Source organism: Bradysia coprophila, unplaced genomic scaffold (assembly GCF_014529535.1).
Source record: "Bradysia coprophila strain Holo2 unplaced genomic scaffold, BU_Bcop_v1 contig_138, whole genome shotgun sequence".
Lineage (NCBI taxonomy): Eukaryota > Metazoa > Arthropoda > Insecta > Diptera > Sciaridae > Bradysia > Bradysia coprophila.
This window is the reverse complement of record NW_023503409.1, coordinates 7,862,131-7,888,224: the sequence shown is the minus strand read 5'-3', so window position 1 is coordinate 7,888,224 and position 26,094 is coordinate 7,862,131. Positions and strand designations below refer to the sequence as shown.

At 31.5% G+C, this 26,094-nt stretch overlaps 1 protein-coding gene across 5 annotated transcripts in view; it reads right to left on the bottom strand.

The window, feature by feature from the left end:
- The window catches only part of LOC119073854, a 97,783-nt gene that overhangs the window by 36,435 nt on the left and 35,254 nt on the right, over positions 1–26,094 (bottom strand). For 3 of the 5 annotated variants that reach the window (XM_037179717.1, XM_037179714.1, XM_037179711.1), the window contains exon 2: positions 10,901–11,054. In XM_037179717.1, the coding sequence (XP_037035612.1) occupies positions 10,901–11,023 (123 nt within the window). In that variant the 5' untranslated portion in view covers positions 11,024–11,054. Of the gene's footprint in view, positions 1–10,900; positions 11,055–22,105; positions 22,361–22,779; positions 23,021–26,094 lie in introns of those variants that run through there. The other 2 variants (XM_037179716.1, XM_037179715.1) reach the window with 2 other exon arrangements.

Genomic DNA, 26,094 nt, shown 5'->3' with positions numbered 1-26,094 from the left:
AATATTATTTTGTTAACAAGAACGACATTATGGTGCTCCAATATTTTGTCACCTTAAAAAAAAACTGTGTTCGGTTATTCTAGCCAACTGATTTGCATATTATATGTTGCGATATATCTCGTCGTGTTTGCCTTGCAGAAGGAAAAAAATGAATTTTTTAAGATGAAGTGTTGACACAGTTCAATGAAAAACACTTAAAGACACACGAAACCATTTTAGATAGATTCTGTGAGACGATGCAGTTGATAAACAAAAATCAAGCGATGTGGCTTCAAATTCTTTCTTTATTGACTTTTGGGGTCAATTTTTAATAATAGGAAAACGAATAAATTGTAGGTAATATCCCCACGTTAAATTTTTGTTTGTTTTTTATTTGAATTCAGGCGCGATCAGGCACGTGGATGAAGTGGTATCTCCGATCTTGAATACGTTTTCACCCGTTTACTTGATTTGTTTTTTTTTTTTTAAATGAATTCAATAAAAGAGGATACAGATCCAGTTAAGAGCAATGGACCCTTTGCAAATTTTTAGCCTACATTAGGGCGGAAAAAGATTGGTTTGATGATTACTCTGATCCAAAATCTTTTTTTTGAAAAAGTAAAACCATTAAAGCACGCAAAAATGTGTTACTTTTAAAAGGAAAATTGGTTTGTGGGTGATAGCTTAACCGACTTGGAGAAACCTGTGCACATAACATAAATTTACACAATCTGCAAAGGTTTCTCCAAGTGGGATAAGCTTAACACCCACAAACCAATTTTCCCTTTAAAAGTAACACATTTTTGCTTTATTTTTCAAAAAAAAGATTTTGTTTCAGAGTAATGATAAGAAAACGTTTTTTTGCGTCTAAATGTAGGCACAAATTTGCAAATAGTCCATTGCTCTTAACAAAATTAACCATCCCTAAAGTCAACTCAATCAAAGTTTGTAATTGATTAGAATTCTACAGTTTTAGTTGTTCCACATTGTTCTACATGTTGTCAACAAAAGAAGCGTAAAAATTGTCGTCTCACTCACACGTACGTGTGGAATTGAAGAAACGTAAAGACAAACGCTACTTCTATGTGGTGGAATACGTGTGGAAAGAAACAAACTAAACCTACCAATATTACATTCTTATGATGAGATCAGTTTAATTATACAATAATATATCGGTGCAGAACGAGGGAGTCGAAGAGGTCGCCGAGTGGACATAATGGATGACAATTAAATAAATTCAAATCATTCTTTTCTAAAGCAGTCCTGATTTTTCACATAGCCTGCAGCTGCTTAGTTTCAATAACGTTTTAGCGTAATTCAAGTTTTTAAGGTAATTCAAAACCTGACGATGAGTTGAGCTATGACTCCATGTCGAAGAAAAGTGATGAGATTTCCTATGCGATGCCGCAAGAAATCGATAGGTAAAAAAAACATTTCTACTTTCACAGCGAAGAGGCAAAAACAATAAACAACTGATTTATGACCTCCGTTTACGATCGTCCGTTCAAAAAAAGATCAATCGATAAATAGACGAGCTGAATAATTATTAGCGAAGATTCACAATTTTATATAAACGATAGCAGAGTTACGGCAGGTGGTGTTACACCATGTAATTTTATCTGAAAATATTTATTTTTTTTTGTGCCGGAATTCGCTTCAAACACAATTTTCGATTCGATTAAATAATTTTTAATGCCATTCGATTAAAATGTTTGTCTTTAACAGCTTAACGAATTTAGTATCATTCGTTTGGACAACTTTTTTGTATGAAAGAATTAAAATGTTTTCTGGAAATATAAATACCGAAACCGAATAATATTTCGAAAAATAAATATTACAAGTTATTTGTGCGCTTATTTATAATGTTTGAAAACAACTTTTTTTTGCAATAAGATTTGTGGATTTATAAATATATTTTAAGCGAAACCTGCTTCAAAGCGATATACCGTACTGTAGCTAGTACAGAATGATGTCGACGATTGAATTGAGTCATTCACTTATATTACCAGTGTTGAATCTTACAATAATGTGACACAATATTTGAAGGGTCATGCAGGTTTACTAGTTGTCTGTTAGCAACAGAAAGTGATAGTTGCTAAATACCACTCATATAACATCTGAATGGTTGAAAGCTATGAAGTCTTTATTAACACGGCGATGTCATTTAAAAATGATCAGCGGATAATCACTTCATTCATTGAAACAGTACAAAATCTTTCGCTGCTAAGGAATCCTTAGTAAGGATGGTTTCATCAAAAATTGTTTTTTACTGGATGTTAGCCGATTAATAATTAAACAAATTTTAAGTCACTGATTTCTGGTAAATTTAGATTGCAAATCGAAGGGGGGAACAACAATTAATGTACCTGTCCAGCATAATGTATCGGGCAAAGACGTTGCTAAACTAAACTATATTCCACCTTTATCTATCCATTTCCCATCTATATTTGCTCTGATAGATGAGTCCTCTAATTCACTCCATTTATCTGTTTGCATAACGTTTGCGGTGTAGTGCGTAACAACATTGCTATACTCTTCGTTGAAAAATACGGTGAAATCATTTCACTGAAATGTTTTAGTACAAAAATTCGAAATATTCTGATCAAAAACGGATTTGTTTTAATAATAACGACAAATTGATTTATTAATGATTTTGTAACTCCTTGTACGTCTCCGATTTATTAATTTCTTCATAATAACTACTTCGAATCGAGACAATATTGTCGGTTTAAATACTTACCGACAATTTTGTCTCGATCTTTATAGCACATTTCATACATTACATTGTTCAGACAATCAAGTGTTATACTTATGTGTGTGTAGGTAGGTATTCCTAATGAAAATGCAATTAAACATTTAAAAAAATGAAGTGCTAAAATTGGCGTTTCGGTAAGTGCGATTGTAAGATTTTGACTCGAAAAAAGAACTCTGAAATATTTAACCGGTCATAAGATCCTCATTTGAATAAAAAAAATAAAAATTTGAATCGAATGTGAAACCGCACGTTTTTTTGTAGATAATCATCTTTTTAAAATTATTATCGAAAGAATATTTAATATTAAGTTACTTGGGACTTTGGAGAATAAAATGCGGAATTTAAATTAAGAATAAAGTTGTGATTCAAAATATTTTATTTGGTGACGTATTGCTGACTAACAGAGCCGCTTCTAGAAGACTTTACCGTGGTAGACTCAAAAGTTGAAGTGTCTGATAAACATACGAATAAAATTGACCAGGTTTTTGGGTTCATCTGTTATCAATAATGACGACACAAATAGACAATGATCTTCTGCTGTGCTTTCCTTATAAAGCCATTTGTGTGTTTAACTAATGAAGTAAAAGATTTTATTTCAAACAAAAATGTAACAGATGCAACGATGAATGGTCAAATTACTCTATAAAATTGTGGATCTGGGACGAACTATTACGATTTATAATAATTATAGTAAATGTACCTGATCAAATCGTACGGTATCGCTTTACATTAAATTGAATTTCTAATTTGCCAACTCGAATTGAAAATATGAGAAAAATATGTTTCATTTCTAGAGTTCATAAAGTTTATGGACACGGTACGGGTATCTAGCTGTTAGTTTTCGGCTGGCACCATTTCCATTCTGGAGAGCTATGTGTCTTCCAGATCATCATTTTTAGCAGTTACGAGTTCTGCATTCTAACAAATGTTTGGAATTCTCGACAGTAATCAAATTCTCCAGTTACGACTCCCTAAGAGTCCATATGTTTATTATTTTAAAACCAAAGATAACCATCGAATGGTAAAATAAGCTGGAAGAAACTATTTAACTTCTTAATACAATTTCAAGCTTATTGGAAGAAGGTACTATTCCATGAATCTGATATCTAGACACAGTTCAACATTCTAAGAAATTTTTAGTTGAAATTTTCTTTTTCAATTTTCTGGTCAAAATCAATTTTTATCAATAACCTCACAAAGAAAGTGTAGACCTCTCTTTATGACGCATGCGTTTCTAATCCATTTCTGTCTGCCACTTAGATAGTTAAATTAACCAATATCTATATAGTAGAGAACACAAGGTGTACGTAACATGCCTGAATATTTATAATATATAAACAAAACATCAACAAAAAAATAATAATTTTTTTTGAAGAAAAATGAAATTAAATATATCTACGCTATAAGTTACATATACACATAAATATTATGCTTATAAACATAAACTGCAATATTATAAATTCTCAAGACACGGTCTGCTTTACAGAGCATAAAATTCTCGCATGATATATTTCAGTTATACACCATTCAATTTCATTCACTCACTCATTGTATAAACATTGTGGTACAGTTTATAATAAGAAACCGAAATAATTGAGCTAGGTATATTAAGTAAAAGTGCATTTAATATGTAATTTTATTTACGTGCAAGGACGTTCACTATTCATTGTTGTTTAAAACATATAAATATACTTGAAAGCAACAACATTTTATTTGTAATGGTTATATCGACGACAAACGATATACAATTCGGTTCCAGTTAACAAAACTTTACTTTAATATCTTTATGAATTCTTAAGATAGCTTTCGTAGTTCGGGCGATAGATATAAAACATTTTTTTTTTTCGATTTGCTACACACAACCGAATGAGTCTTACACCGCTAATTATTTATCATTTTTTATACAAAATAAAATAGACTTTGCAGTTAGGTTGGGCGCACTACTGGTTCCGATATAAAAATGTTCAAGCGGTTTTATCGTAAGTTGTCGATTTGAATGCAGAAATTGCATTGAAATGTTCGAATATTTCATTTTCAGAAATAATTTATTATCAAATCTTGTTATTGAAATCTCGTCAGCTGTGTAGGAAATTTCTGAACTAGATATGTCTAGCGCAACATTTTGTTACTACAGAAATTCCTTGAGATTAACAACGTATCAAAGTCTAATTTATGTATATGTTGCTAAGGTAAAGCTTTATATAGGAAAGTCGAAGGCATTTACAATTAAAATTATAATTTATTTGATCGACGCACAGTATTCATTTACGTACTAATTGGACAGATCATATAAATCTTGATCGAACGGACAGTGTATCGCGATGCAATGATTAAACCTGTCTTCTCTATTGTTTAAGCAATATTTCCAGCTGTTCGATAAAAAAAATCTTTTACTTCATTTGTTTAAACTTAAATTTTGCTATATGTATAAACCAACTTAGTAAACTAGAGCTCATTTGCTTATTTTTGGTCACCGTCGTCTATACCAGATGACTAGCCGCTTCTGGTAGGATAATAATACTTAATGTAATGTAATACTCTCGAGAATACTCAGAAATAATGGTAAACAAACGTAATGGATTTCCGTATTGCCTATCAAATTACAAAGTTAGACCTGAAAGATTTCGCTTTTCTTTGACTAAGTATTGATATGCATTGACATAGGAACTACAGTTGTAAATCTTCCATAATTACATAAATTATAAATTGAAAATTGGATTATTGAGAAAAGAGAGTATTACCCGAGATGTCGATCAAAATATATAATTTATTTTTTATTTGAAAGATCTACGAAACATTTTCTTTTAATTCGCTTAGAGACAACTTACACCGACTAAATTATTAACAATCATCTTGTGTATAAACACGGTGGAGTTGTGTGTACATGGTTTTTACGTTTCAACAAAAATGAAAGTAGTTTTGTACGAAACGAAACGAATGCGAAACAACATGCAATGTAACGTAAACTCGACCACATTTTTGATGTTAAAACAAGTTAATTGTATTTAGAACGTGTTGGTAAAGTAATACTTCTTCTCTATTGGTTTGTTGGTATTATTGTTAGATAGCGGGACTAGTAGACTTGAAGCTATTTGTTTAAAATACGTCATGAACTCGTAGTCATTAGTCTATTCTGAATCGTTACTAGTATTATGCGGTTAGATATAAATACTTATTACCGAATAATTCCGACAAGAAATAACAGAACCTATCAGAATAACGGCTAACCACCTGTTGTCGCCGGCAACAACAGAAATAAACACCGTTTGGCATGGTATAAGGTATATATTAATATGTATGTTAAAAGGAATGAAGTAAAAGATTTTGTATCAAAAGGTCTCTGTAGCTTTAACAAGAAGACGTAGAAGATTTTTTAATAATTATTTCGCTACACGCTGGTCATTTCTAAAAGATTGAAGCTTTTTTTTTAAATCTTTTAAAAATGTTTGACCTAGGCACCTATTTTAATAAAGAACACCAAGCACCGATAATTAGCTTTTTCTAGCATTTCTTTGACGCATAGGTCGTTAATATAATTATCAGGTTTTCCTAATAGCAAACCTCAACTGCCACACAATTTTTTTTATTTGTTTCATAACGAAACGCTAATTTTTTTACTTATTAAAAAGTGTCTTTCGGTGTCATATCAATTTTACCACATAAAATGGTAAAAATTTCGCAAGATTGTTTACAAAATTGCCGTCTAAACATGATCGTTATAAAGAGGTCTTAATTATATAAATTGGAGGATAAAATTGAGAATGAAAATTATTTTTTTGTGAAAAGTTTACACATTTTTAATGACATAATTTAATCGAGGTTCCAAGGTGTCCATTTAGGTAGTCAAAGTGGGTTTTTGTTTAAAATCCAGGTATATTAAAACATTAAAAACGTTTCACAAAAATTATTTTTTTATAATAAAGTTATTTCGCGTGTTTACTGAACGCAAATACAAAACTCTGTTCATTCGGCTCCTAATTAATAATTATAATGTGCAGAAGTACACTAACTGTGCAAAAAAGCGCTTTATGATCGAATATACGAGTTAATTATAAAACAGAACCGATCTTACGAAACGCATTTTTTTTGGTGTATAGTCAGTTGCAAGAATCGACACGGAGATATTTTAAACAAATCCATTTAGACACGCAAGTTTTCGTATTCTATCGAAATGTTTTTAAAGCATTGAGGGAATTTGCTGTAAAGGTTATGACATTCATTGTACGGTTTGATTTTTAAGTAGATTGCTGGTTAATTAAGAAGTTTTTTTTTCGGTTGAGCATGTATACGTGTACAATTGATTTTTTATGCTATTTTAATATTGTTAAGAAATTGGGCATTAGTACACATTAGCTAATTTATTTAAATTCACACTAGAGTATCTGATAATTTTGTACAAAAAAAGTGCGTACGCACGTTCAGAGTATTGTTTCTTATTTGTTGATTTACTGTGTATAGATCGGTAATATCGAAGTAAGCATCAGCTTCATTAATTGACAAAAAGCTTCACGGTTTCAAGCAGCTAAGGCTCGGAACGGGTTCGGGTTGACCTGTTTTAGTTCAGGTTGACCTGAACCGGATTCATGACCTGAACCTGAAAAATTATTTCGGGTTCAACCCGAACTTGACCCGAACTTGAATTTTCGATTTCGGGTTTAACCCGAACCTGACCTGAACCCGAAATTGTTCAACCCGAATTTGACCTGAACCTGAATTTTCAATTTCGGGTTCGACCCGAACCTGAACTGAACCCGAAATTTTAAATTTAATCAGGTCGGGTTCGGGTAACCCGAAATTTTTGACTTTTTTTAGTGTAATAAACGCTCAAAATTTCGGGTTACCCGAACCCGACCTGATTAAATTTAAAATTTCGGGTTCAGTTCAGGTTCGGGTCGAACCCGAAATTGAAAATTCAGGTTCAGGTCAAATTCGGGTTGAACAATTTCGGGTTCAGGTCAGGTTCGGGTTAAACCCGAAATCGAAAATTCAAGTTCGGGTCAAGTTCGGGTTGAACCCGAAATAATTTTTCAGGTTCGGGTTAAATCAAGTTCGGGTTCCGGTCTGACCGAACCCGACCCGTTCCGAGCCTTACAAGCAGCATAATTTTATGTGCTCTTGTCGAACGATCGACTACAACTATAACATGTGTCGCAGTACTGATTGGATTGAATGTTTCAACAGTTTGTGAAGATTAAAAATGTTGGACTAGAAGTGTAGATTTCAAATGGCAAATGTACCTTTAAAGTAAAGATAGAAAGGTAAAATGTGTCTTAAAACTAATGAAGTAAAAGATTTTGTATCAATCTTTTGAGTGTGGAGCGGCAGAATATTTTGCTTAAAATGTGCGGAAATGGAGGAATGGTGGAAGATACATGTCAATCCTGATTCCAAAATGACAACTCAGGTCACCACCACGTCAGGTTATTTTTCGAGTTTTCTTACAGTTTCATAAAGCTCTATTAGAAAACTGAATATTAAAATCGTAAAACTGACGTCAAGGCCCTTTTGTATTTCAAAGGAAAATAAGATTTATTTTCATACTTACAAGCCGGACAACTGGGGCGACATGATTGCATTGCACCTCAATATGCGGTCAAAACCATTATATCTTTTCAACTTTCAAACCATCAGAGCTCAATTTTAATGGATAACAAATTGTTAATGGATACACACCGTCAATTTCTTAATGGACACTTCTACAATTTTGACTGTTGTAGTGAGCAATTAACATTCACAAAAATAATTAAATGTCATGTAAGCACACCTTAATTCATAAAAAGTTATTAATCTAACTTATTTATGCACCGCTTAACCGTTTATCCCATCTAACATCATTTCAACACAATTATTGAAAAGATTATGTTCGTTCGCTCGTTTCACATAAGAAATTATATTTACAAATCGTTTTATTACAAAATAATCATAAATATTTGAATATTTCATATTTTTTGTGTGTCTATTTAATGCAATTCGATATGCAAAAGAGAAAAATTGTGTCTGCTGTAATGCTTGACAGGAGCCACATATAAAGATAGAATTCTACTTTTTGTTCATCTTGCAATGATGTTAATATGGGAATATCAATCGACCCAAATTGTGAATCGAAATGGAAAATTTCAAAAATATTTTTGTGTTGAAATTTGTAGCTTCTTCCGAATGTTGCTCAGTGCAGTGAGACTGAATAGTTAAAGGTTTAAAGTGTCGCAAAAACGACGATGGTATGACACAGTTGATGGAAATTTTCTGGACTTTCGATAACATTGCCTCAGGACCTCACTAACCCAATTTAAATTTCAAGGTAAGACAAACAAGTACCCATTAACTAAAAAATTTTCACAATAAAATGAAAAATTAACAAGAGATATCAGCATTTCAAACGACTAATAATGTGATTGCTTTAAACGAAAAAAAAATGTCTAATTTATGTCGGCTGGCTCAATTGTCTACATAAAAAATGAGGCAACCAGTGAAATGAAAGTATTTACAATGAAAAAACTCATTAAAATTTGATGAAAAAAAACACACTGACAGATTTAAGAGAAATTTATCTGGTGATGTTTCGCCATCATCAACACCAGATGTGCATGTACGTCTAAAACATAAATTCGGGATACTTTTTTTTGTAATACCAAAAATTTTGAGAAAATTCTTGAGATTACCTTCTGCAAACGGTAGTGGTATTTTTTTAAAAATAAGTTTCCGTAGTGTTCGTTCATATAGACGATTCCATATAGGGTATATCGAATTTTTAGGCTTGTAAAGTCCGTGATAGCAGAAAATATAGACAATCGAAAATTTTATCTAGTCATATAGGGGTCCGAGGTGTCGCAGAAGATGTCTCCCCAATCGACTTTGTGTTTCCGATGGTGATATCGTGAAAAATTGAGAAACTCTACAAAACTCCCAAAGGTGCCAATGGTCAAAAAGGTGTTCCTGCCCGTTCCTGCCAAGATGTCCTACCATTAAAAATCTGTCCTTTCAGACTTTTCCTAATATTTCCTGACAGACAGTTGATTATGTTTAGCTTGTGGTGTGAGGCTGTAGTGGAGCTCAAGTACTGTCAGCATACCTGGCATGTCCCAGTCGACGATGTACCTGAAACCACTTTTCTAATATTTTTGAATGGACTGTTTAAACGCATCCACATAGCCCACGAAGTCAGTGCAGACACTGCAACCGGTGCTGGTGAGTCAAGAACAGATTGGCGAGAAGTATACACCATGAACCCGTTTACAAAATATTTGTAATTTTGATATATTCAGGGCCACTTTGCCCATGGGCGATTCGGCTCTACATTCAGTCCTAAGATCGATTGTCATGTTTTTTTGCATTTTACCAAAATGTTTTGGGATTTTTAAGAATATTTTACGATTTTTAAGAATTTAATTCTTTAAAATAGCCTATTTAGGCCCTGCAAATAAGACAATAAGAAAAAATTCCACATTAGAATTGTTCCTTAGGATATGGGGATGTCGTTATGCATTATAGGATTGACCATACACAATGATTCTGCTCAATACTTATATCTTTTACTTCATTAGTTTAAGTATTCAATTGGATTTAATAATAATAATAATAATAATAAGAAGAAGATGATGTCTAATTTTTGACTCGATAAATTTTTGGTTGATTTTCGAAATAGAAGCTGTTGTGCACTATAGTAAAAGAAATCGTATACCATATACACCAAATCTATACTGAGAGCAGATTTTAATGTGTCATTAAAATTGCCAGCTTTCGTTACATACTCATTTTACATCAATTATTCCGTTGATTGTGAATTTGTGAAACAGCAAAATAATAATAATAAAAAAACGAAACAAAACAAAAATCGTAAACAAAAAAAAGCTAAATCCCCAATCAATGACTGCTGTACAGTACAGAAACACACGACATGTTTCATTTCATCATTCTGTGTGCCATAATAATGAATACAATGGTTTTTAAAAACTTTTTCATAACATTAAAAATGGTCTTTTTCCATTGTTTATTTTTTCAGTTTTATTTAAAAAAAACAACAAAATTTCGCAACATTTTCCCTGATTAAATAACCTGAGTGCTTTTCAGTATTTGAATCATGAAATCTTTCTTGAAACAAAACAGAAATCATTTTCTTTTCTAAAAAAATGTTTTTCAATAATAATCTCAAAACCAGCTAAAACTTACCTTATAAAGCTTATCTCTCATATACCATATATCCTCCTCATCTTCTTGCTGTTGAAGGTGGTATTGTTGTTCTAGATTTAGATCATCTCTAGATCGAGACAATATTTTTCGACGCGAAACCATCTCGCGTGGCAGAGTTTCCAATGGGCCAAGGCTGCAAGAGAACAAAAGAACAATAATTATAAAATTGAAAAATTAATTGCCGATACCAAAATGTAATACATGTTAACTATAATAAACGATGAACACCGTGTGCTCAATGTACTGAATTAAGATCAACATTTGCATTTTCCATCGAGAGTCATCATAACCCATCCATCGTACAATGTTATGTGTATACTCATTTCAAATTAAACAATGGCAAGCAATGCAAGCAGGGTTTTTATTTCAGTTTCATTCGTAGTTAAGTTTCGAATTAATAAATCGAATGGTAATGTACTGACACATTGAAATTTCAAAAGGCTCAGCTAGCAAAGCAGTTAGATTTTACGATGAGCAATGAGGCATTCTAATTAATTGTGTATTCGTCAAAGCAAGTGGGTTTTCAAAATTGATTTTGTGTAACACTTACAATCACCGACCGTTTTTTTATTTAAATGATTGACGAAAGAGCGAAAGACATTTGATTTGATTTCAGTTGAAGTATCGTCACCCATTGCTTATATATATGGCATACGATTGAATAGATTTCTTATCTTGGTGTTCCATTTTACAAAGAGTTGATGAATGGAAATTTATCTACTTGATCTTGCTAATTAGATGCTCCAAAGTAGTTACACTATTTTGGTTGTTCCATTCTTCTTGTTTCGTTTCGTAATAAAATGATGAAATATGAACGAAAAATGCAAACAGTACGATCAACTCATCAAACAAAATTAAAAAAAAAAATTGTTGGACGATTTTTGTGTGTGTTTTGTCATGTCTCTTGAAATAATCGACAGTTATGCGACCGAACATGATTATGAATTTTACATTAACTATATTCAAATTGATATCTAAATATAGGTTGCAACAAACAGTCGCATTCTGATTAGTCACTGCTCAAAATGTTCCAATATTATAATAATCGACGAGTGAAGCCTCTCCTTCATGGAATTATGCAACATTCAGCATCTTTAATGCCAATTTATAAATTTATTATTTAAAGTTTTGCATTTGCAAGAAGTTCAGATCTTCTTAACATTAAAATGTAGTGAATGAAATTGAACAATGAAATGTTTTAAAGACGAAAAAAACGAACAGGCGCATTTCAATTGAATTTGTTTTATGCCTTATTCGAATAGAAGAAGAAAAAATTATGTAGATTGGTGCGGTGGGATTGTAAAAATCAATAATTTATAATAATAAAATGTTTACGGTTTTGAATGTTATTATTATTTAAGTTTATGATATTTGCTGAAATGAAATGATGTTACTATTTTCTGTGTTGTGTTGTTTTGATGATCATAGGCACTAAATATGTGAGTGAATATTCTCTCTTCTTTTTTTTTTCAAAAAATATATTTTATGCCTAAGAATACCATATTTTACAAAGCGTATACAACTATTTATACAGACACATATACACGTACTGCAGAATATAAAAAAAAATTACTGAAATGGTAAGAACGAGTAGGTAATATTAAGAAGGTGATGTAATTTAACAACAATATAAATTATGTCTCTCACAGTTGTGTGAAAATAGATCATGAAGAGAATGCAAAATCCGTGAATAATTTCTGTTTTTAAAATATTATATTTGCAATGTACCTAGGACTTTTTCGCAATTATTTTTTTGTTGTTGTTAAAAAAAGCATTTTGTACACATTGAACGTTAGGAGGTTCAGCTATTCAAATAAATATTAAATGACTAATTGAACTTTCAACTTTCAACAAAGAGCCGAAAACACTGATCAAGCAATAGATGTTTTCAATAGTAAAATTTTCGTTGGAACATGAACGCTGAGCCAATTTTATGGCGAGACTTTATTGAAAGCTTCACGTAAGCTCATTATCTTCAGATGTTTTAGATACTTTTTTTTTGTAGAAATAGGAAGAGTTTTCAGATTAATTAAATATAATAATTTCGTTTAACTGAACCTATTGAAACCTATTGCGATTTCATTTCGTTTATTTTTCCGTCTTTAAAATAATTATTGTAATTACGGCCACCATGATGGAAAGCTTTAACGAGAAAAAGGCCATTATCTTACATGAATAATTTGAATGCGATTTTAATTAATTTTACTTCACAAGCTTGTGGAAAAAAAAGTTTAATTTAAAAAATAAATAAAAGGTCGCGTGTGTATCCCATTAAAATCACCATAGAAAATTTGGCGCTTACACGAAATCAAACCATAAATTGCAGTGTGTACGATCTGATGAATGCAAAAAAAAAATCTTATGAGGAAATGTGTATGGGTCGATTCATTTTCAGAAAAGTATTTTAATTGGCAGAAAATAGTTTTTAATTGAGGAACACCATTTATATTCCAAACCAAACTAAATTACGGCACCATTTGAATCGACGACATATCAATGCTGATTATCAACGTAATATTTATTTTCAACTATAGCTATACCACAACAGGCATACTGGGTAAAGACAATAGTTTTGAGATTATGTTTTACATTCGAAAAAATGTCTTTTAAAAAAAGCATAGTGTAGGATCAACAAGATCGTATTTTCAGATAACATTTGTAACTCCACTTTACAAGCGCAAAACATATATTACTTTAAACTTTGTAACCTATCGCTGAATTAACCATTTTCTATTTATCTTTTCGATGGATTTTGCGTGTGCTATTGTTAGGTCATAAATTTCAGACAATGGAAGAATAATGTCCACTGGTGGTGTCAACGGATATAAAGTACGTTATCTGATTTGAGACGGTTAATGGACATTGTGGGTTTTCTTAATGTTTCTTTAATAATTTATTGGATTTTTTTTTTCGTATTGCGAAAAGAACAAGATGAAATTAATTTTTGTTGTCGCGGAAATTCTTTTCATTTTTTCTTTCCTTCTCTCCGTGTGTAGTGTTGGCATGTCCTAGCTGTATTGTTCCTCATTGATATTGACATTGGATAAAGTAAATTGAATTCAAATACGCCATTTTGTCACATTCTTCATTAATATAATTGGACTTTTTAACGGGGTTTACCGGAACGACAAAAATTTGTTTAAGGCTCTCAGGATTGAAAAACTAGCATAAATAAATAAAACTAGAATGAAATTTGTGACCTGTTTATAGAAATTGGACTTTGATGCTTGGGTAGGATTTATCATAGATGGTAGGTCTATATGTGCTGCGTGCTAGTAAGTATCTCGATCATTGTGCTGCTCGTTATACTTTTGGTCGTTATAGGATGCGTCACTTAGAAATAAGAAAATGCGAAAGTGTGCATCCAAGGCATTAAGAGGCACATTCCATCGGAAAATTTGTAGCCTACATTTGGGCTCAATTTTTTTTTTCAAAACTAACACATTTCAACACCGAACGATGTTTTTACTTTTTCCAAAAAGGATGCTAGTGCAAAATTAATTTGAGCCCAAATGTAGGCTACAAGTTTTCCAAGTGATGATTCCTCTTAACCCTATGAAACACTTTTTTCTACGCATGGGATCCAGCCTAATTGAGCAAGATCCTGCAGGATCCCACCAGGATCCAGCAGGATCACCTGTGGTATGACAGGTGTACCACCCGGGTACATAGGATGCATCAATGCTCAGCTAAAAGAGTAGCCTACATTTGTGCGTTTCGTATTTTATTTTCGATGATAGAATCATTTTTGTAAAATTGTGAAAATGAGCCCTGTGAAGAGTCAACAGTTTATGTAAATTTAGGCAAAATTACTTTTGTCAGTAATGGTGAAACTGCCAAAAAATCTATTTTTTATTCGTGTTCGTTATTGTCGTCTATCAAAGAGTTTTCCGATGAAAAGATATCAGCGATAGTACAATACGAAACGTACAAATGTAGGCTACAATTTTTGCTGAGAGTCGATGCCTCTTAACAGAATTTTTAAAATTTTGAATCATTTCATTGCTTTGTTTGCATTAATTGCCACTTTATATATATGTCATTACCATTCGTATGACACGATAATTAACAACAAATCAGATGAATGAAATAAATAAAAAAATCGTATTCACACTCAAAAGTCAATACACCTTGATGCAACACACAAAAATTTCAAAGAAGCAAAAAGTCGATAATTTTTGGTGAAATCCACCATCATCATCGATCCAGCAATGAATGCGGTGTGTATTAGAAATTGTATTTATGTTAATTTAATTTATAATTTCAATGAAAAGTTTTGTATTTCAACCACAGTAAAATTTGTTTACTTAAACATACGCTTGCAGCATGGTAAACAGCATATTATTATAAGGTAGAGATGTTGATTTTGTAATGAAATGGAAAAAAATAAATAAATAAATGAAAGACTTGGCTACCATACTTCAGACGAATATCAATTTAAAATGCAATTTCCATTCAAATTGATTTGTTCGAACAGATTAAATTTGATTTAAATTTAACGACATTTATATATCAATTGATTACAATCAAAATGATGCGTTTTTTTCATGCGACCAATTTAACCATGATAAAGTATGGGAAGACATAATATTTTAATCTTCCTGTTCGGACAAAAAAAAAGAAGATGAAGAAAATGCCAGGCTTAGCATGTTATGTATATACGCTAGGAATTATATATTTATAAATAAAACGCTTCGACTATCATAAAATGTGGACTTGACGTATTACAATAATATAAAACTGCAATAAAGATTGATTTACATTTAAAAACTACTGGTGGATACCTTGTTGAAGAAACAATTCGTCTTTATATACCAAACTAAGTATTGTGTGGCTTTAAAAATTTTGTTCAGATATTAAAATCGTATTACAATGAAAATGTCAATATCTGCCTTGAGAGCGGTTTCCTTTTAAAAGAATTGTTGTTAGTCGTATTGTTTATAGTTCATATATTTCAGGTATCTTTTAAGCTCCCCAAAAAATCTTTTATTGTAAACAAGAGTCAGAGATTCCTTTGAAATGCAAAATATTCACGACAATCGTTTGAAATGACTTCATATTATATACAACCGTCAATCGTATTCAAACCTAGAACGATTATGCAGTTAGGAAACGTCGTGGGAGGTACATTGGACGGTAACACATTAATAAACATGATGAACAGTAGAAAAGCTTTTATATTTTGGAGGTAATTCATACGCAGACCGAATGTAGTTTTGACGGGAATTATGGGAGCTCGTGTCAATTCAATACACAACGCAAGAGACGAGGGCCTATTTTATAGAAAAGTTTTCTCGAATTTTCCTGAATTTTCTTTAATTTTCGTGACATTTTTCCAGAAATTTTGAAAATTTTTGAAGAAAATTCGTTAAAATATTTTCGACAAAATAGGCCCTGTAAGAAACGGTTAAATTTAAACTTCGCCATGCTTTTCTAAAACCATGTTTGCGGTTTTGGAAATTGAACCTGTGAATTGTTAAGGTTATATATGGCCGTTCAGTAATGTCAGTCTGCCAATAAATTATTTTTAAATTCAGACAAACGTTGTGTCAAATCGATGAATTTTTTTGCAACAATTTTTCAATTAATCAGATATTTAGAATTTTACCTACGGTTGAACAAGGTCGCTAAAAAGCGGTATTCGTAGTAAATTGTTAAAGAAATCACCAACTCTAAACTTTACATAGATGTATTGTAACATGACAATATAACTTATATAACTTTCAACGTAATCAATCATTGCATTGGTAAAGCAACAGTTCGTGTGTCAAACAAAAAATATATATTTCGTCAGGTGCTGCACGCAAAAAAAAAGTTTAAATTACAAAAATATTTTGTTATGTCAGTTTAAGTCAAATCTAAAATGTAATAACAAAATTTTCGGTTATGTGAGCTTAGCGGACGCTTCCATCAATATATAATTATACATTAGCATGTTACGATAATTATAAAATTTTATTATCTCTCTCTTCAACCGAAAAACATCACAACTAATTGACCCCAAAAGAAGAAAATAAATTTTAAGACGAAGAAAAAATATGGTAAAGTTGAAAGAGCTTCTTAATGATGTTGCCTAGCACAAATCCGTATGACTTGTCGACAGTAAAAAAAGCATAGAAGCGATTTTTGCACAACTCCACATGTCATACCAAAATTATTTGCGCCTATACAAGTAATTAATTGCACATTATAATGTATAGTACACATTACATTGTACATAATTTCGTTACGTTGCGCCATGTTGAGCAAATAACACAAAAAATTCAACTCGAAAAATCAAAAAAAAAAATAATATTTTTTCTTAATTCTGCCTAACGAAGACTAAACTAAATGAGATTTAATGATAAGCTTATAAGCTTCCGAAAGAGCTACCTGACATTACACGAATAAATACATCATTTATAAATCATAACATATATACACATATAGAGTCATGCAGTGTATTTGCAACATATTATAACATTCGTCGAGAGACGAAAGTAAAAAAACCTTCTTCAATTTTAAACCTGAATGAATTCAGATAGGTGTCAAACATATATACCTTGTCTTTGCATCAGCGTAACAGCATAAAATAACCGCAGAATATTGCATATTTAAATGCCAAATTCATTTTATGTGTGGTATTCTATTTATTTATTCAAATTTAAACAATTTTCAACACAAGAAGTCGTACGTATCAATGCTCTATCGTTCCAAGAATCACACGTTTTACAATCAGAAATGGTAATCGGAACTTGGAACCGTAGTTGTCATTCGATGTGTACACAGAATGTTCCTTTAAGAATCTTTTTTTATTTAATAAAATTACTTTATTGTCATGGAGTAGTCGTTTTTTTTAATACCTCGAATTCTTTCATTTTTTTTTCTGGTTGAATATGTTCGTCAAATTAGTATTCACTTGAAAACTGTGTCTAGGAAATGTTTCAATAAATAAATTTTTGCTTTTTGTTGATTCCGGTCGAAAATAGATATAAATGACGAATTAAAGATTCTAGTAATGTAAAGAAAACCCATTCCTTCGTACGTGCATTCTACAAAGCTGACATTCATCGCTACTTTGAAGTAACTGTACATAATCCCAGAATGTTAAAAGTTTTGATGGCTTGTTTATGACAATGTTTTTAAGTGCAAAAAATGGCCAACAAAAATTTATTGTTTGAATGTCTTTGACACGATTTTTAACTATGACGCCAATATGACTATATGATGACCAGTTAAGATGATATAATATGTTAGTTGAGAAGAAGGTGAGATTTTCTTCCAAATTTGACCTAGTGAAAAATTGTGCAGTGCATCTTGATGTCAAATTTAAAAATTCTATCAGAGATAGAAAACCATATTCAGATGACTTTCCATTCCTCTTTCATTGAGCTTTCATAGATCCGAACTGGCTACCCAACGGCCGCTCGGGCAATGCTGTGAAATCGATTTTTCAAATTTTATTTTAAGTATGACCAGTCTGAGCCTAACTATCATTCAACCTTTGTTTCAAAGCTATCGTAACGACATCATCAACCGCACCATAATTAGAACCATGTTAACCTATGAATCTTCGAAAAACCCAACGAAAATTAAATCCCCAACCGTTGTACAAAATCTGTTTCCCACTGATTACTCTATAACGAAACCGTGCTCATGATTAACAGCTCACACCTACGATCAAATATATATCTGTAGATGCAATTAAGTACATATAAAGTTAATGATTAATAATAAATATTTTTCGTTGCAAAACGTTTTATTATACCAGAACCAAGGAGTATGACTTGTGTTCGATTTGGCGTTAAAATTATCAAAAATATAATTTCTGAGAAATGTTTCAATTTATAAATAGGAACAATCGGGCGCTTATATTTATATATAGATTTCAACGGTGTCGAAGTATAAAACTGAATGTTGCAAAGAAAACATTGAAATCAAAGTTCAATGATATTTGCCAACACTTTTAAGTTTTCAAGCGAGAAACATTAGGTAAATATTGGGTAAGTTTATGGTCATTTGGCATGTACTTTGACCAAATAAATAGACAATGTAGAAAGTAATTAATTTCTGTTGTTTTGTTATGAAACAGTTCAAAGACCTATACACTCCATTAACGGAATTTGAATTGAGTCATACACGTTCAAAGAGATATTCAATCGAAACAGTATTTCGTATTAAGAGTTCAAGGGAACATTCATTGAAGAAAAAAAAAATAGTCAAGGAAGCGTTTTGCATACAACCCATTCCATCGTCGTTTTTAATTAATTTATGGAATTAGTGATGGAAAAACGCAGAAATTTGTTTGAACTCACAAAATGACTTTCGGATTTTGCTGACAAAATATTTCACCAACAAAAAACTAATTAAATTTCGTTACTGTTATAGTTCCATAATCTCTTAATAGTTTTAAGTTGTTTTCTACGTTACCGGAATAATAATAAATTAAAAGCCAGCAGTGTCCAACAGACCAATGCCATTAGTGCGTTCATCCAAAATTTAGACGACAACAGCGACTAAATATATGCAAACCTATAGTTTTCTTTGATTTGCATATTTTTATGGTTCTAAGAACTTTAGAAAAGAATTATTCGCGCGCCATTGGGTGGATGTGGACAGTTGACCACTAGGTTTTGCATTATTTTTTTTATTATGCAAATTGAAGTTAAAGTCGTTCAACTTTAGAGTTTTTAATTAACTTAAGAATTGAAAAAGTTCAGTTATACGAAGTGACTCAATCATTAATTTGTTTCATCAACAATGTACTTGCACACAGAAGTTGTTTGTAGAAGACAAACACGATCGATACGTTTTTAAAAAAAATATTTTTTTTTCACGAAATCTTTGTCTCAACAATTCAAAATTAAGAAAGCCAAAGTGTTTCTCATAATAAACAATAGGAAAATTTATATAATAAAACAAAACAACACACCGAGCGCACAACATGACATAATCAATTTATAATTAATCAATTTGACAGACTTGAAAAACACAATGGATCCAGCAATACTTCCGTTCAATATTCGTGAGTAACGGCGTCACCTAACTTCACTGTGATGATATAATAAAAGTCTAAATTTGGAACTGGAAAAATAAGAAACCAAAAGTACGTAAAAACCTGGCAACACTTTATCGTATCAATAACTGTGAACTAAATTTCACAATAGAAATTAAATAACCATTAATCAGTGGGCGATCGACGATCTACTCGGCCCGGTACGTGGTACGGTACAGGTATGAAAATTGTAGTGTATTGCACAAAAAACATAATCAATCTTTCAAATCATTCATACTGATAGATATTAAGTGGTTAATAGCACTTTGAGAGCACTTTAAAGAAAACACAATATCGTCTTTAATGGTCCATTACCACATGATGTGGTATGAGAATTGGTCTTTAGACATAAACGTAAGTGGAGTAAAAGTTGACCGCATTTTCTTATTAAGTTTCTATTGATCATTTTCGATTGTTGTTATTTTATCCGTAATAAGTTGATTCGAAATTGTAATAACAAACAATATGCCAACATTCGGATATGTAATTAAAGCACTTGTTTCGATTACGATTACCTATAATAAAAGTTGGCTAATATCCATGACGTCAAATTGTTATTTGCGGATGAAAAGTTCAGTTACTAACTTAGGTCTTATTTTGGAAAATTTTAATTTTGAAAACTCTGAAAAATTTTGAAAAAAAACCCCGAAAATTCTGCAAAAAATTTCAAAATTTTTCTCGTAATTTTTTCAGAATTTTTCGGTTCCTTGTTTGAACTTCAAAACAAATAGTCTTTTTCCTAACGCATGCAATAAGCTTTTAAGTAAATGTGAGGTTTGCAGCACGAGTCGGAAACGAGATTTGGAATCGAGTTCGCTAAAAAGCCTTTTAGCATAAGTTGGAAAAATGATTTCATGATAATTCAACACTAGTTAGGAAAAGGTACTTTACAACCCTAGTGCTTTGAAAATTCGTTCCACCACAATTGCGGTTCCTAACATTTTCATTAAACCGCATCGATCTTCATTGGTACAAAGCAGCTAATTTTACGAATCATCGCTTTTTGTTGCTGCGATCAATTATTGACGCAATATGTCGAGTTGGATTTATTCGCAGGAATAATTTTATAGCATCACCCACAGAAGAAAATCGAAAACGTATTTAAAAAATTGATAAAAAACGTTTGAGTTCGACCGAAAATACAAATTACGAAAGTCGTAAAATTATATTTATTGTTATTATGTTGTTTTGTTTATTATTTAATGCCATTCGCAGACTTAAATATGTATTTTTAATAAGACACGTTTCGTTGAAGGAGCGTGATATTGTAACAGAAAATTTTTTGGAATTGTTGCTGAATCGGTCACTAAAACATTTTTATTCTGATTTACGATAAAGAGCAATGGAAACATACAGCTTCTTAAGTGGTATCTTTTGATTTTTGCAATATATTTAAAAATCAGAATTTTTAGAAACAACCTCCAAGATATCTTAGGAATTGTGAGATAAAAAAAAATCTTTTTCATTCAGGAAATAGTGAAAAGAGTCTTAATATGATGAGTTAAAAGTTTGTATTTAACAAATGAAGTCCTAGATTTTTCTATTTTGTATTGTACTATTCTGTGCCTTTGTGTAAAATGTTGAAACCATCACGCTTTTAATCTGTTAGCTAAATAGCCACAACTAACTCATAAAATAAAGAATTTCTCAAGAATTTTAAACGTGAGCCCTAATTTTACCACAAGCTTCTACAAGTATGGGTTTGTGACCGATCTCGAATCCATTTATTGGTCATAATCTATTATATCTTCGGATTCTTTTTTTTTACTTTTTTGTGTCTTTGCTGAAGATCTTGAACGAAAAACTTGCACCGCAAAGAATTTAAAAAAGATTCTACTGTTCAGGTTAATTGATGAAAATTTAATAATGACTGGGCGCCAGTCGTCTATCTCCTTAAGATTTTTGGTATAAAAATTTTTGGCATCTGATGTAACCCAACTAAAATAAGTCTACACCGACACAAAGTCAATATAATCGAAGCTGGTTAATTAACGGTTATTCACGAAAATAAATGCAAATCATCGGCTGTATTGCAGCTTCTTATGAATGTTTTTTTTTTCTGCTCCTCTTGAAACTCTTTTTTTTATTTCTTTTAATTTTCAATCGTCGTAATAATAACTAACCAAATATCATCACATTAAAATCCTTACCTAAAATATCAGAAACGTTTTCGCTTGCAAAAACCTCTTTATCCAATTAATGATTGTTTATAATCCGAATGTAATGATCATGTGTCTGTTTGTATACAAATACACAAAATAATTTCTTTCTCAATCCGAAACACTTAATTTTCAATTTATTGTTACCATCAGATTGAAACTAAAACTTTTCACGCTAATTCAGTCGAAACGATTTCGTACCGATCAATGTTGGTTTTTTCTGCTTGCAATGCACACACAGGTTCACTATATACAGAAAATAAAAATTTCTCATTCAACTGATAAAATTTCACTTTTGTTCAAGAAATAATAAAACGTTTTACAGTTGAAGAAAGGTGTGATTAAAGTCAATGTAATATTTAATTCAACGAATCAAAATAGACTCCAATGATAAAATAAAACAAATTCGAAATTAGTCTTGTTACGAGGCTGACAAATTAATGTAATCGTAAAGGTATTTTCCTTGAACAAAAGCTTTCATTTATCGCAGGAGAAATGTATTGTCAATTTGAATTATCCTTTTTTGTCAATACAGTTTTCAAGGTACAACACATAAAAAAATCTGTGCCAATTAATCCTTGATCCTTGTGCAAAACGACACTCTGTTTTTTAGTTCCATCCACATAAGGACATGCACAAAAAATAAAACAAAATCAACCAGGCACCTTGATTCGTTTCAAAAATTTCGAAATATTACCATTGGCGATTTCACAATGTTTTCCAACGAAATAAACGTAAAATTATAGAGCGAAAAGAGATCGCGCGCTTAGCTTGCCGCACTTAGCACAACACACTTCAATATATTGAATAAGAAAAAGTCTTCATAAAGGTGCGCCACAAAAACCATAGACTATATTCCATCAAATGCTATTAAAACGGTGTGCACTCGACAGCTTTCGCGAGCATACTGAATACAAATCAAGTAGGAGGAGGTCGTTCAATCCTACCATCGAAGACCCATATGAAGATAGTGAATTTTTTTTTTCTTCAGTATATTTCGTACATACTCTCCTCGTGTATATACACTTGGGTTAAAAAATGTTTTTTTTTTTATTTAATGATCATTGTAAGAAAGAGATCATTGCATATTAATATGCATGATCATACATTATGAGTTGCAAACGAATTTCGTATGCGTTTTATGATCGAATGCATTGAATAAGAATTCGGCATTTTTTCGGGAAAAAGAAATTTTTTTTTGGTTGAAGCACAAATTGGAAATGTTCGTTGTCTAAATTGTTTTTTTTTATTTATTTATTTTTGTTTTGTGCAACCGAAAGATAATAAAGAAAGACGTGCCTTTTCGGCTCGATTCAAAAAACAAATTCTGATTGTTATCACAGTCGCTTGGATGGCATCGGTTTATAAGAATTTTGTCTTTTGAGAATAGTGTGTTATTAGTATCACAATGTAATTCAATATTCAATTCGTAAAGGAAGAAAAACCGTTATTTATTGTTGGATGGAATACCGACATAATTTACATTAAGAATTGTAGAACAAAAATGGAAGGGATGGTTGCTCGAGTGTTTGATTGTTACATTGATTTTAAGTTTTATTTGTAAGATGAAATTGAATGAATTATCACCCTCAAATTTTGCAAAGACCCACTTGCCGGCAGCGCCATAGCTGATGTTTGCGAGTGTGACGAGAACAATTCCCACAATCTATTAAGTCGAGCTCTCAGTTAATCTAAGATATAAGTCCAGATTTCTAGAAAGCTTTAGATAATTGTCAACATTGGAATCTTCCTTATCGAAGAAGCTTTTCATATAAAATTCTGTATTAGCACTAAACATGTACGAATGCTAAAGAAAAGTAAAATAAGGAATGTTGGCCATGGAGTCATTGACACACAAGATAATAAGTTTAAAAAAAAACTTCCTAACCCTTACTGCTTGTATTACGAATTCAAAACACAAACCGAATGTAATCGTCTGGAGTTCGTTCAGCGTGGGATAAATTAACGTGTCCGCAGTCATTTACGAATTAAGTAAGATTGAAGGTGACGATAAATCGTAATAAATTGATATCGATTCACATTTCATGTAGTTGACCAATAAAATGATCAAAATTGTGTTGGTCGAATAAGAGCTTCAATTCAGGAAAGCAATTTTAATTGCATTGTAATGAGTGATAATGAATGAATGTATAACGATAACGAGCTATACGTTAGGTGGTCAATGCTCGCGTAACATTTTTCATGTTTTGAGAACGAGAAATTTTTTTTCAATTAAAACAAAATGAAATTGTTCAAAAATTGCTTTGCCGGTTCAACAGTCTTATCTGTACTGCATTCTGTGAACGAGGAAGTCAAATGAGAAATAATTAATTTTCTATTTTTGAACGTGTCGATTGAAGCCAATTACGCTATTAACACTACGCAAAAGCCTAACAAACAAAATTAGCAATTTATTAAAAACTGGTTACCATATTAGCGGCACTGAAACAACAATTTATCTCTCTTCTGAATTTCCATAGTCATTTGACATCAAATACAACACATACAACATAAATCCAACATCAACAGCGACACCATTTTTACACCAGTGATCTTACCTTCGCTTTCCTCCGAACGAATGGAAGGAAAAGTTTTTTTTAAGATAAAACTGAAAACCGTCAGTTCACTTTCCCCTTTACGGTGGAGAGAATAACAAAACTAACGTGTGTGTAGGTTGTGGTTGTATGATTCGGCGCTTGTACGAGCATGAAAGAACATAATGAAAAACTGCAGAGAAACATAATAAAAGAGAGTGAAATTTAATGTGCTTGCAACATGTTGAGTGTTTGCGAAAATGAAAACAAAATGCACAAACGTAGGCACATACAAAAGATAATTTTTTTTATTAAGTTCAGTGTAATGTTAACGGCGTAAAGAGTAATTACAATTATGTTTTATTGATGGCAATATCAATTCAAATTAATTAATCAATTTTATATGAAATTAGTTTGATTGTTCGCTGGTCTTTTGTATATTTGAAAAATGTAAAAGCTGAGTACAGATTGACGATGATGCAACGTTCCCTTTAGAAACGAACTTTATGATCAGAAATCAAATCGAAAGCTTCACACTATTTGAAACTCTATTGCAGTATAGAGGATGTAGGCCTGAATTGTTTTAATGACTCAGACAATATGCGATTGACGGTGAAAGAAAAGCAATTTCAGTATTTCACATTTTTTTTTCGCCTAAGTTGCGAGTTGATCATAAATTGTAACTTTTTATTGGCGGTCATGTATCGATACACACAGCCCTCACACACATCTTTCCACACGCTTATGCATATCAAAAAATTAAAATCGAAATTTTATTGTAATTTTCGTAGTTATAAAATGATATATTATCGAATCCATACACACTTATATAACTCTGATATCAGCTAAGAAACGGGAAAATTGGCCAAAACTTTTTGTAAATATAGAAAACCGGTTAAACATTGTATATCGTTCAAACCAGTTGTATGTTTTTAATTAAAACAATTTAATGTAATATCTCAAAAGCCCACAAAAATCGAATTTTAAATCGGCATTTTGAATATTTTCTTATGTTATGTGACGTATTGTGTTTGTGGATACAATATCGTGTCGTGTATGCATAGTACATTTTATCTCCGTGTATTAGGCTCGGTTAAATAATTATATTCAGATGACATGATGGCAATAAATATAAAACGTCGATGATCGTTTTGATATGTAATAGATTACGATAATGTTATGAGCGAAGTTTCAAAACGATTTCTAATTTTGACGATGCCGAATAGTATATTAAAATGAACCACGACTGCAGTTAAATACACTGACTGTTTATATGACTCCTAAAAAGTTCACCATCAATTTCGTTCACTCACAAAAGACTTTTCTTTAAATGAATGATCAACATGTAACGAGTTTCATTCAGTTGTAATTAGTCGAAACATGACCCATTGATCCATGATACAATACGATAAAATTGTTTCAAAAGCTGAACTGAAAAAAAAGCTC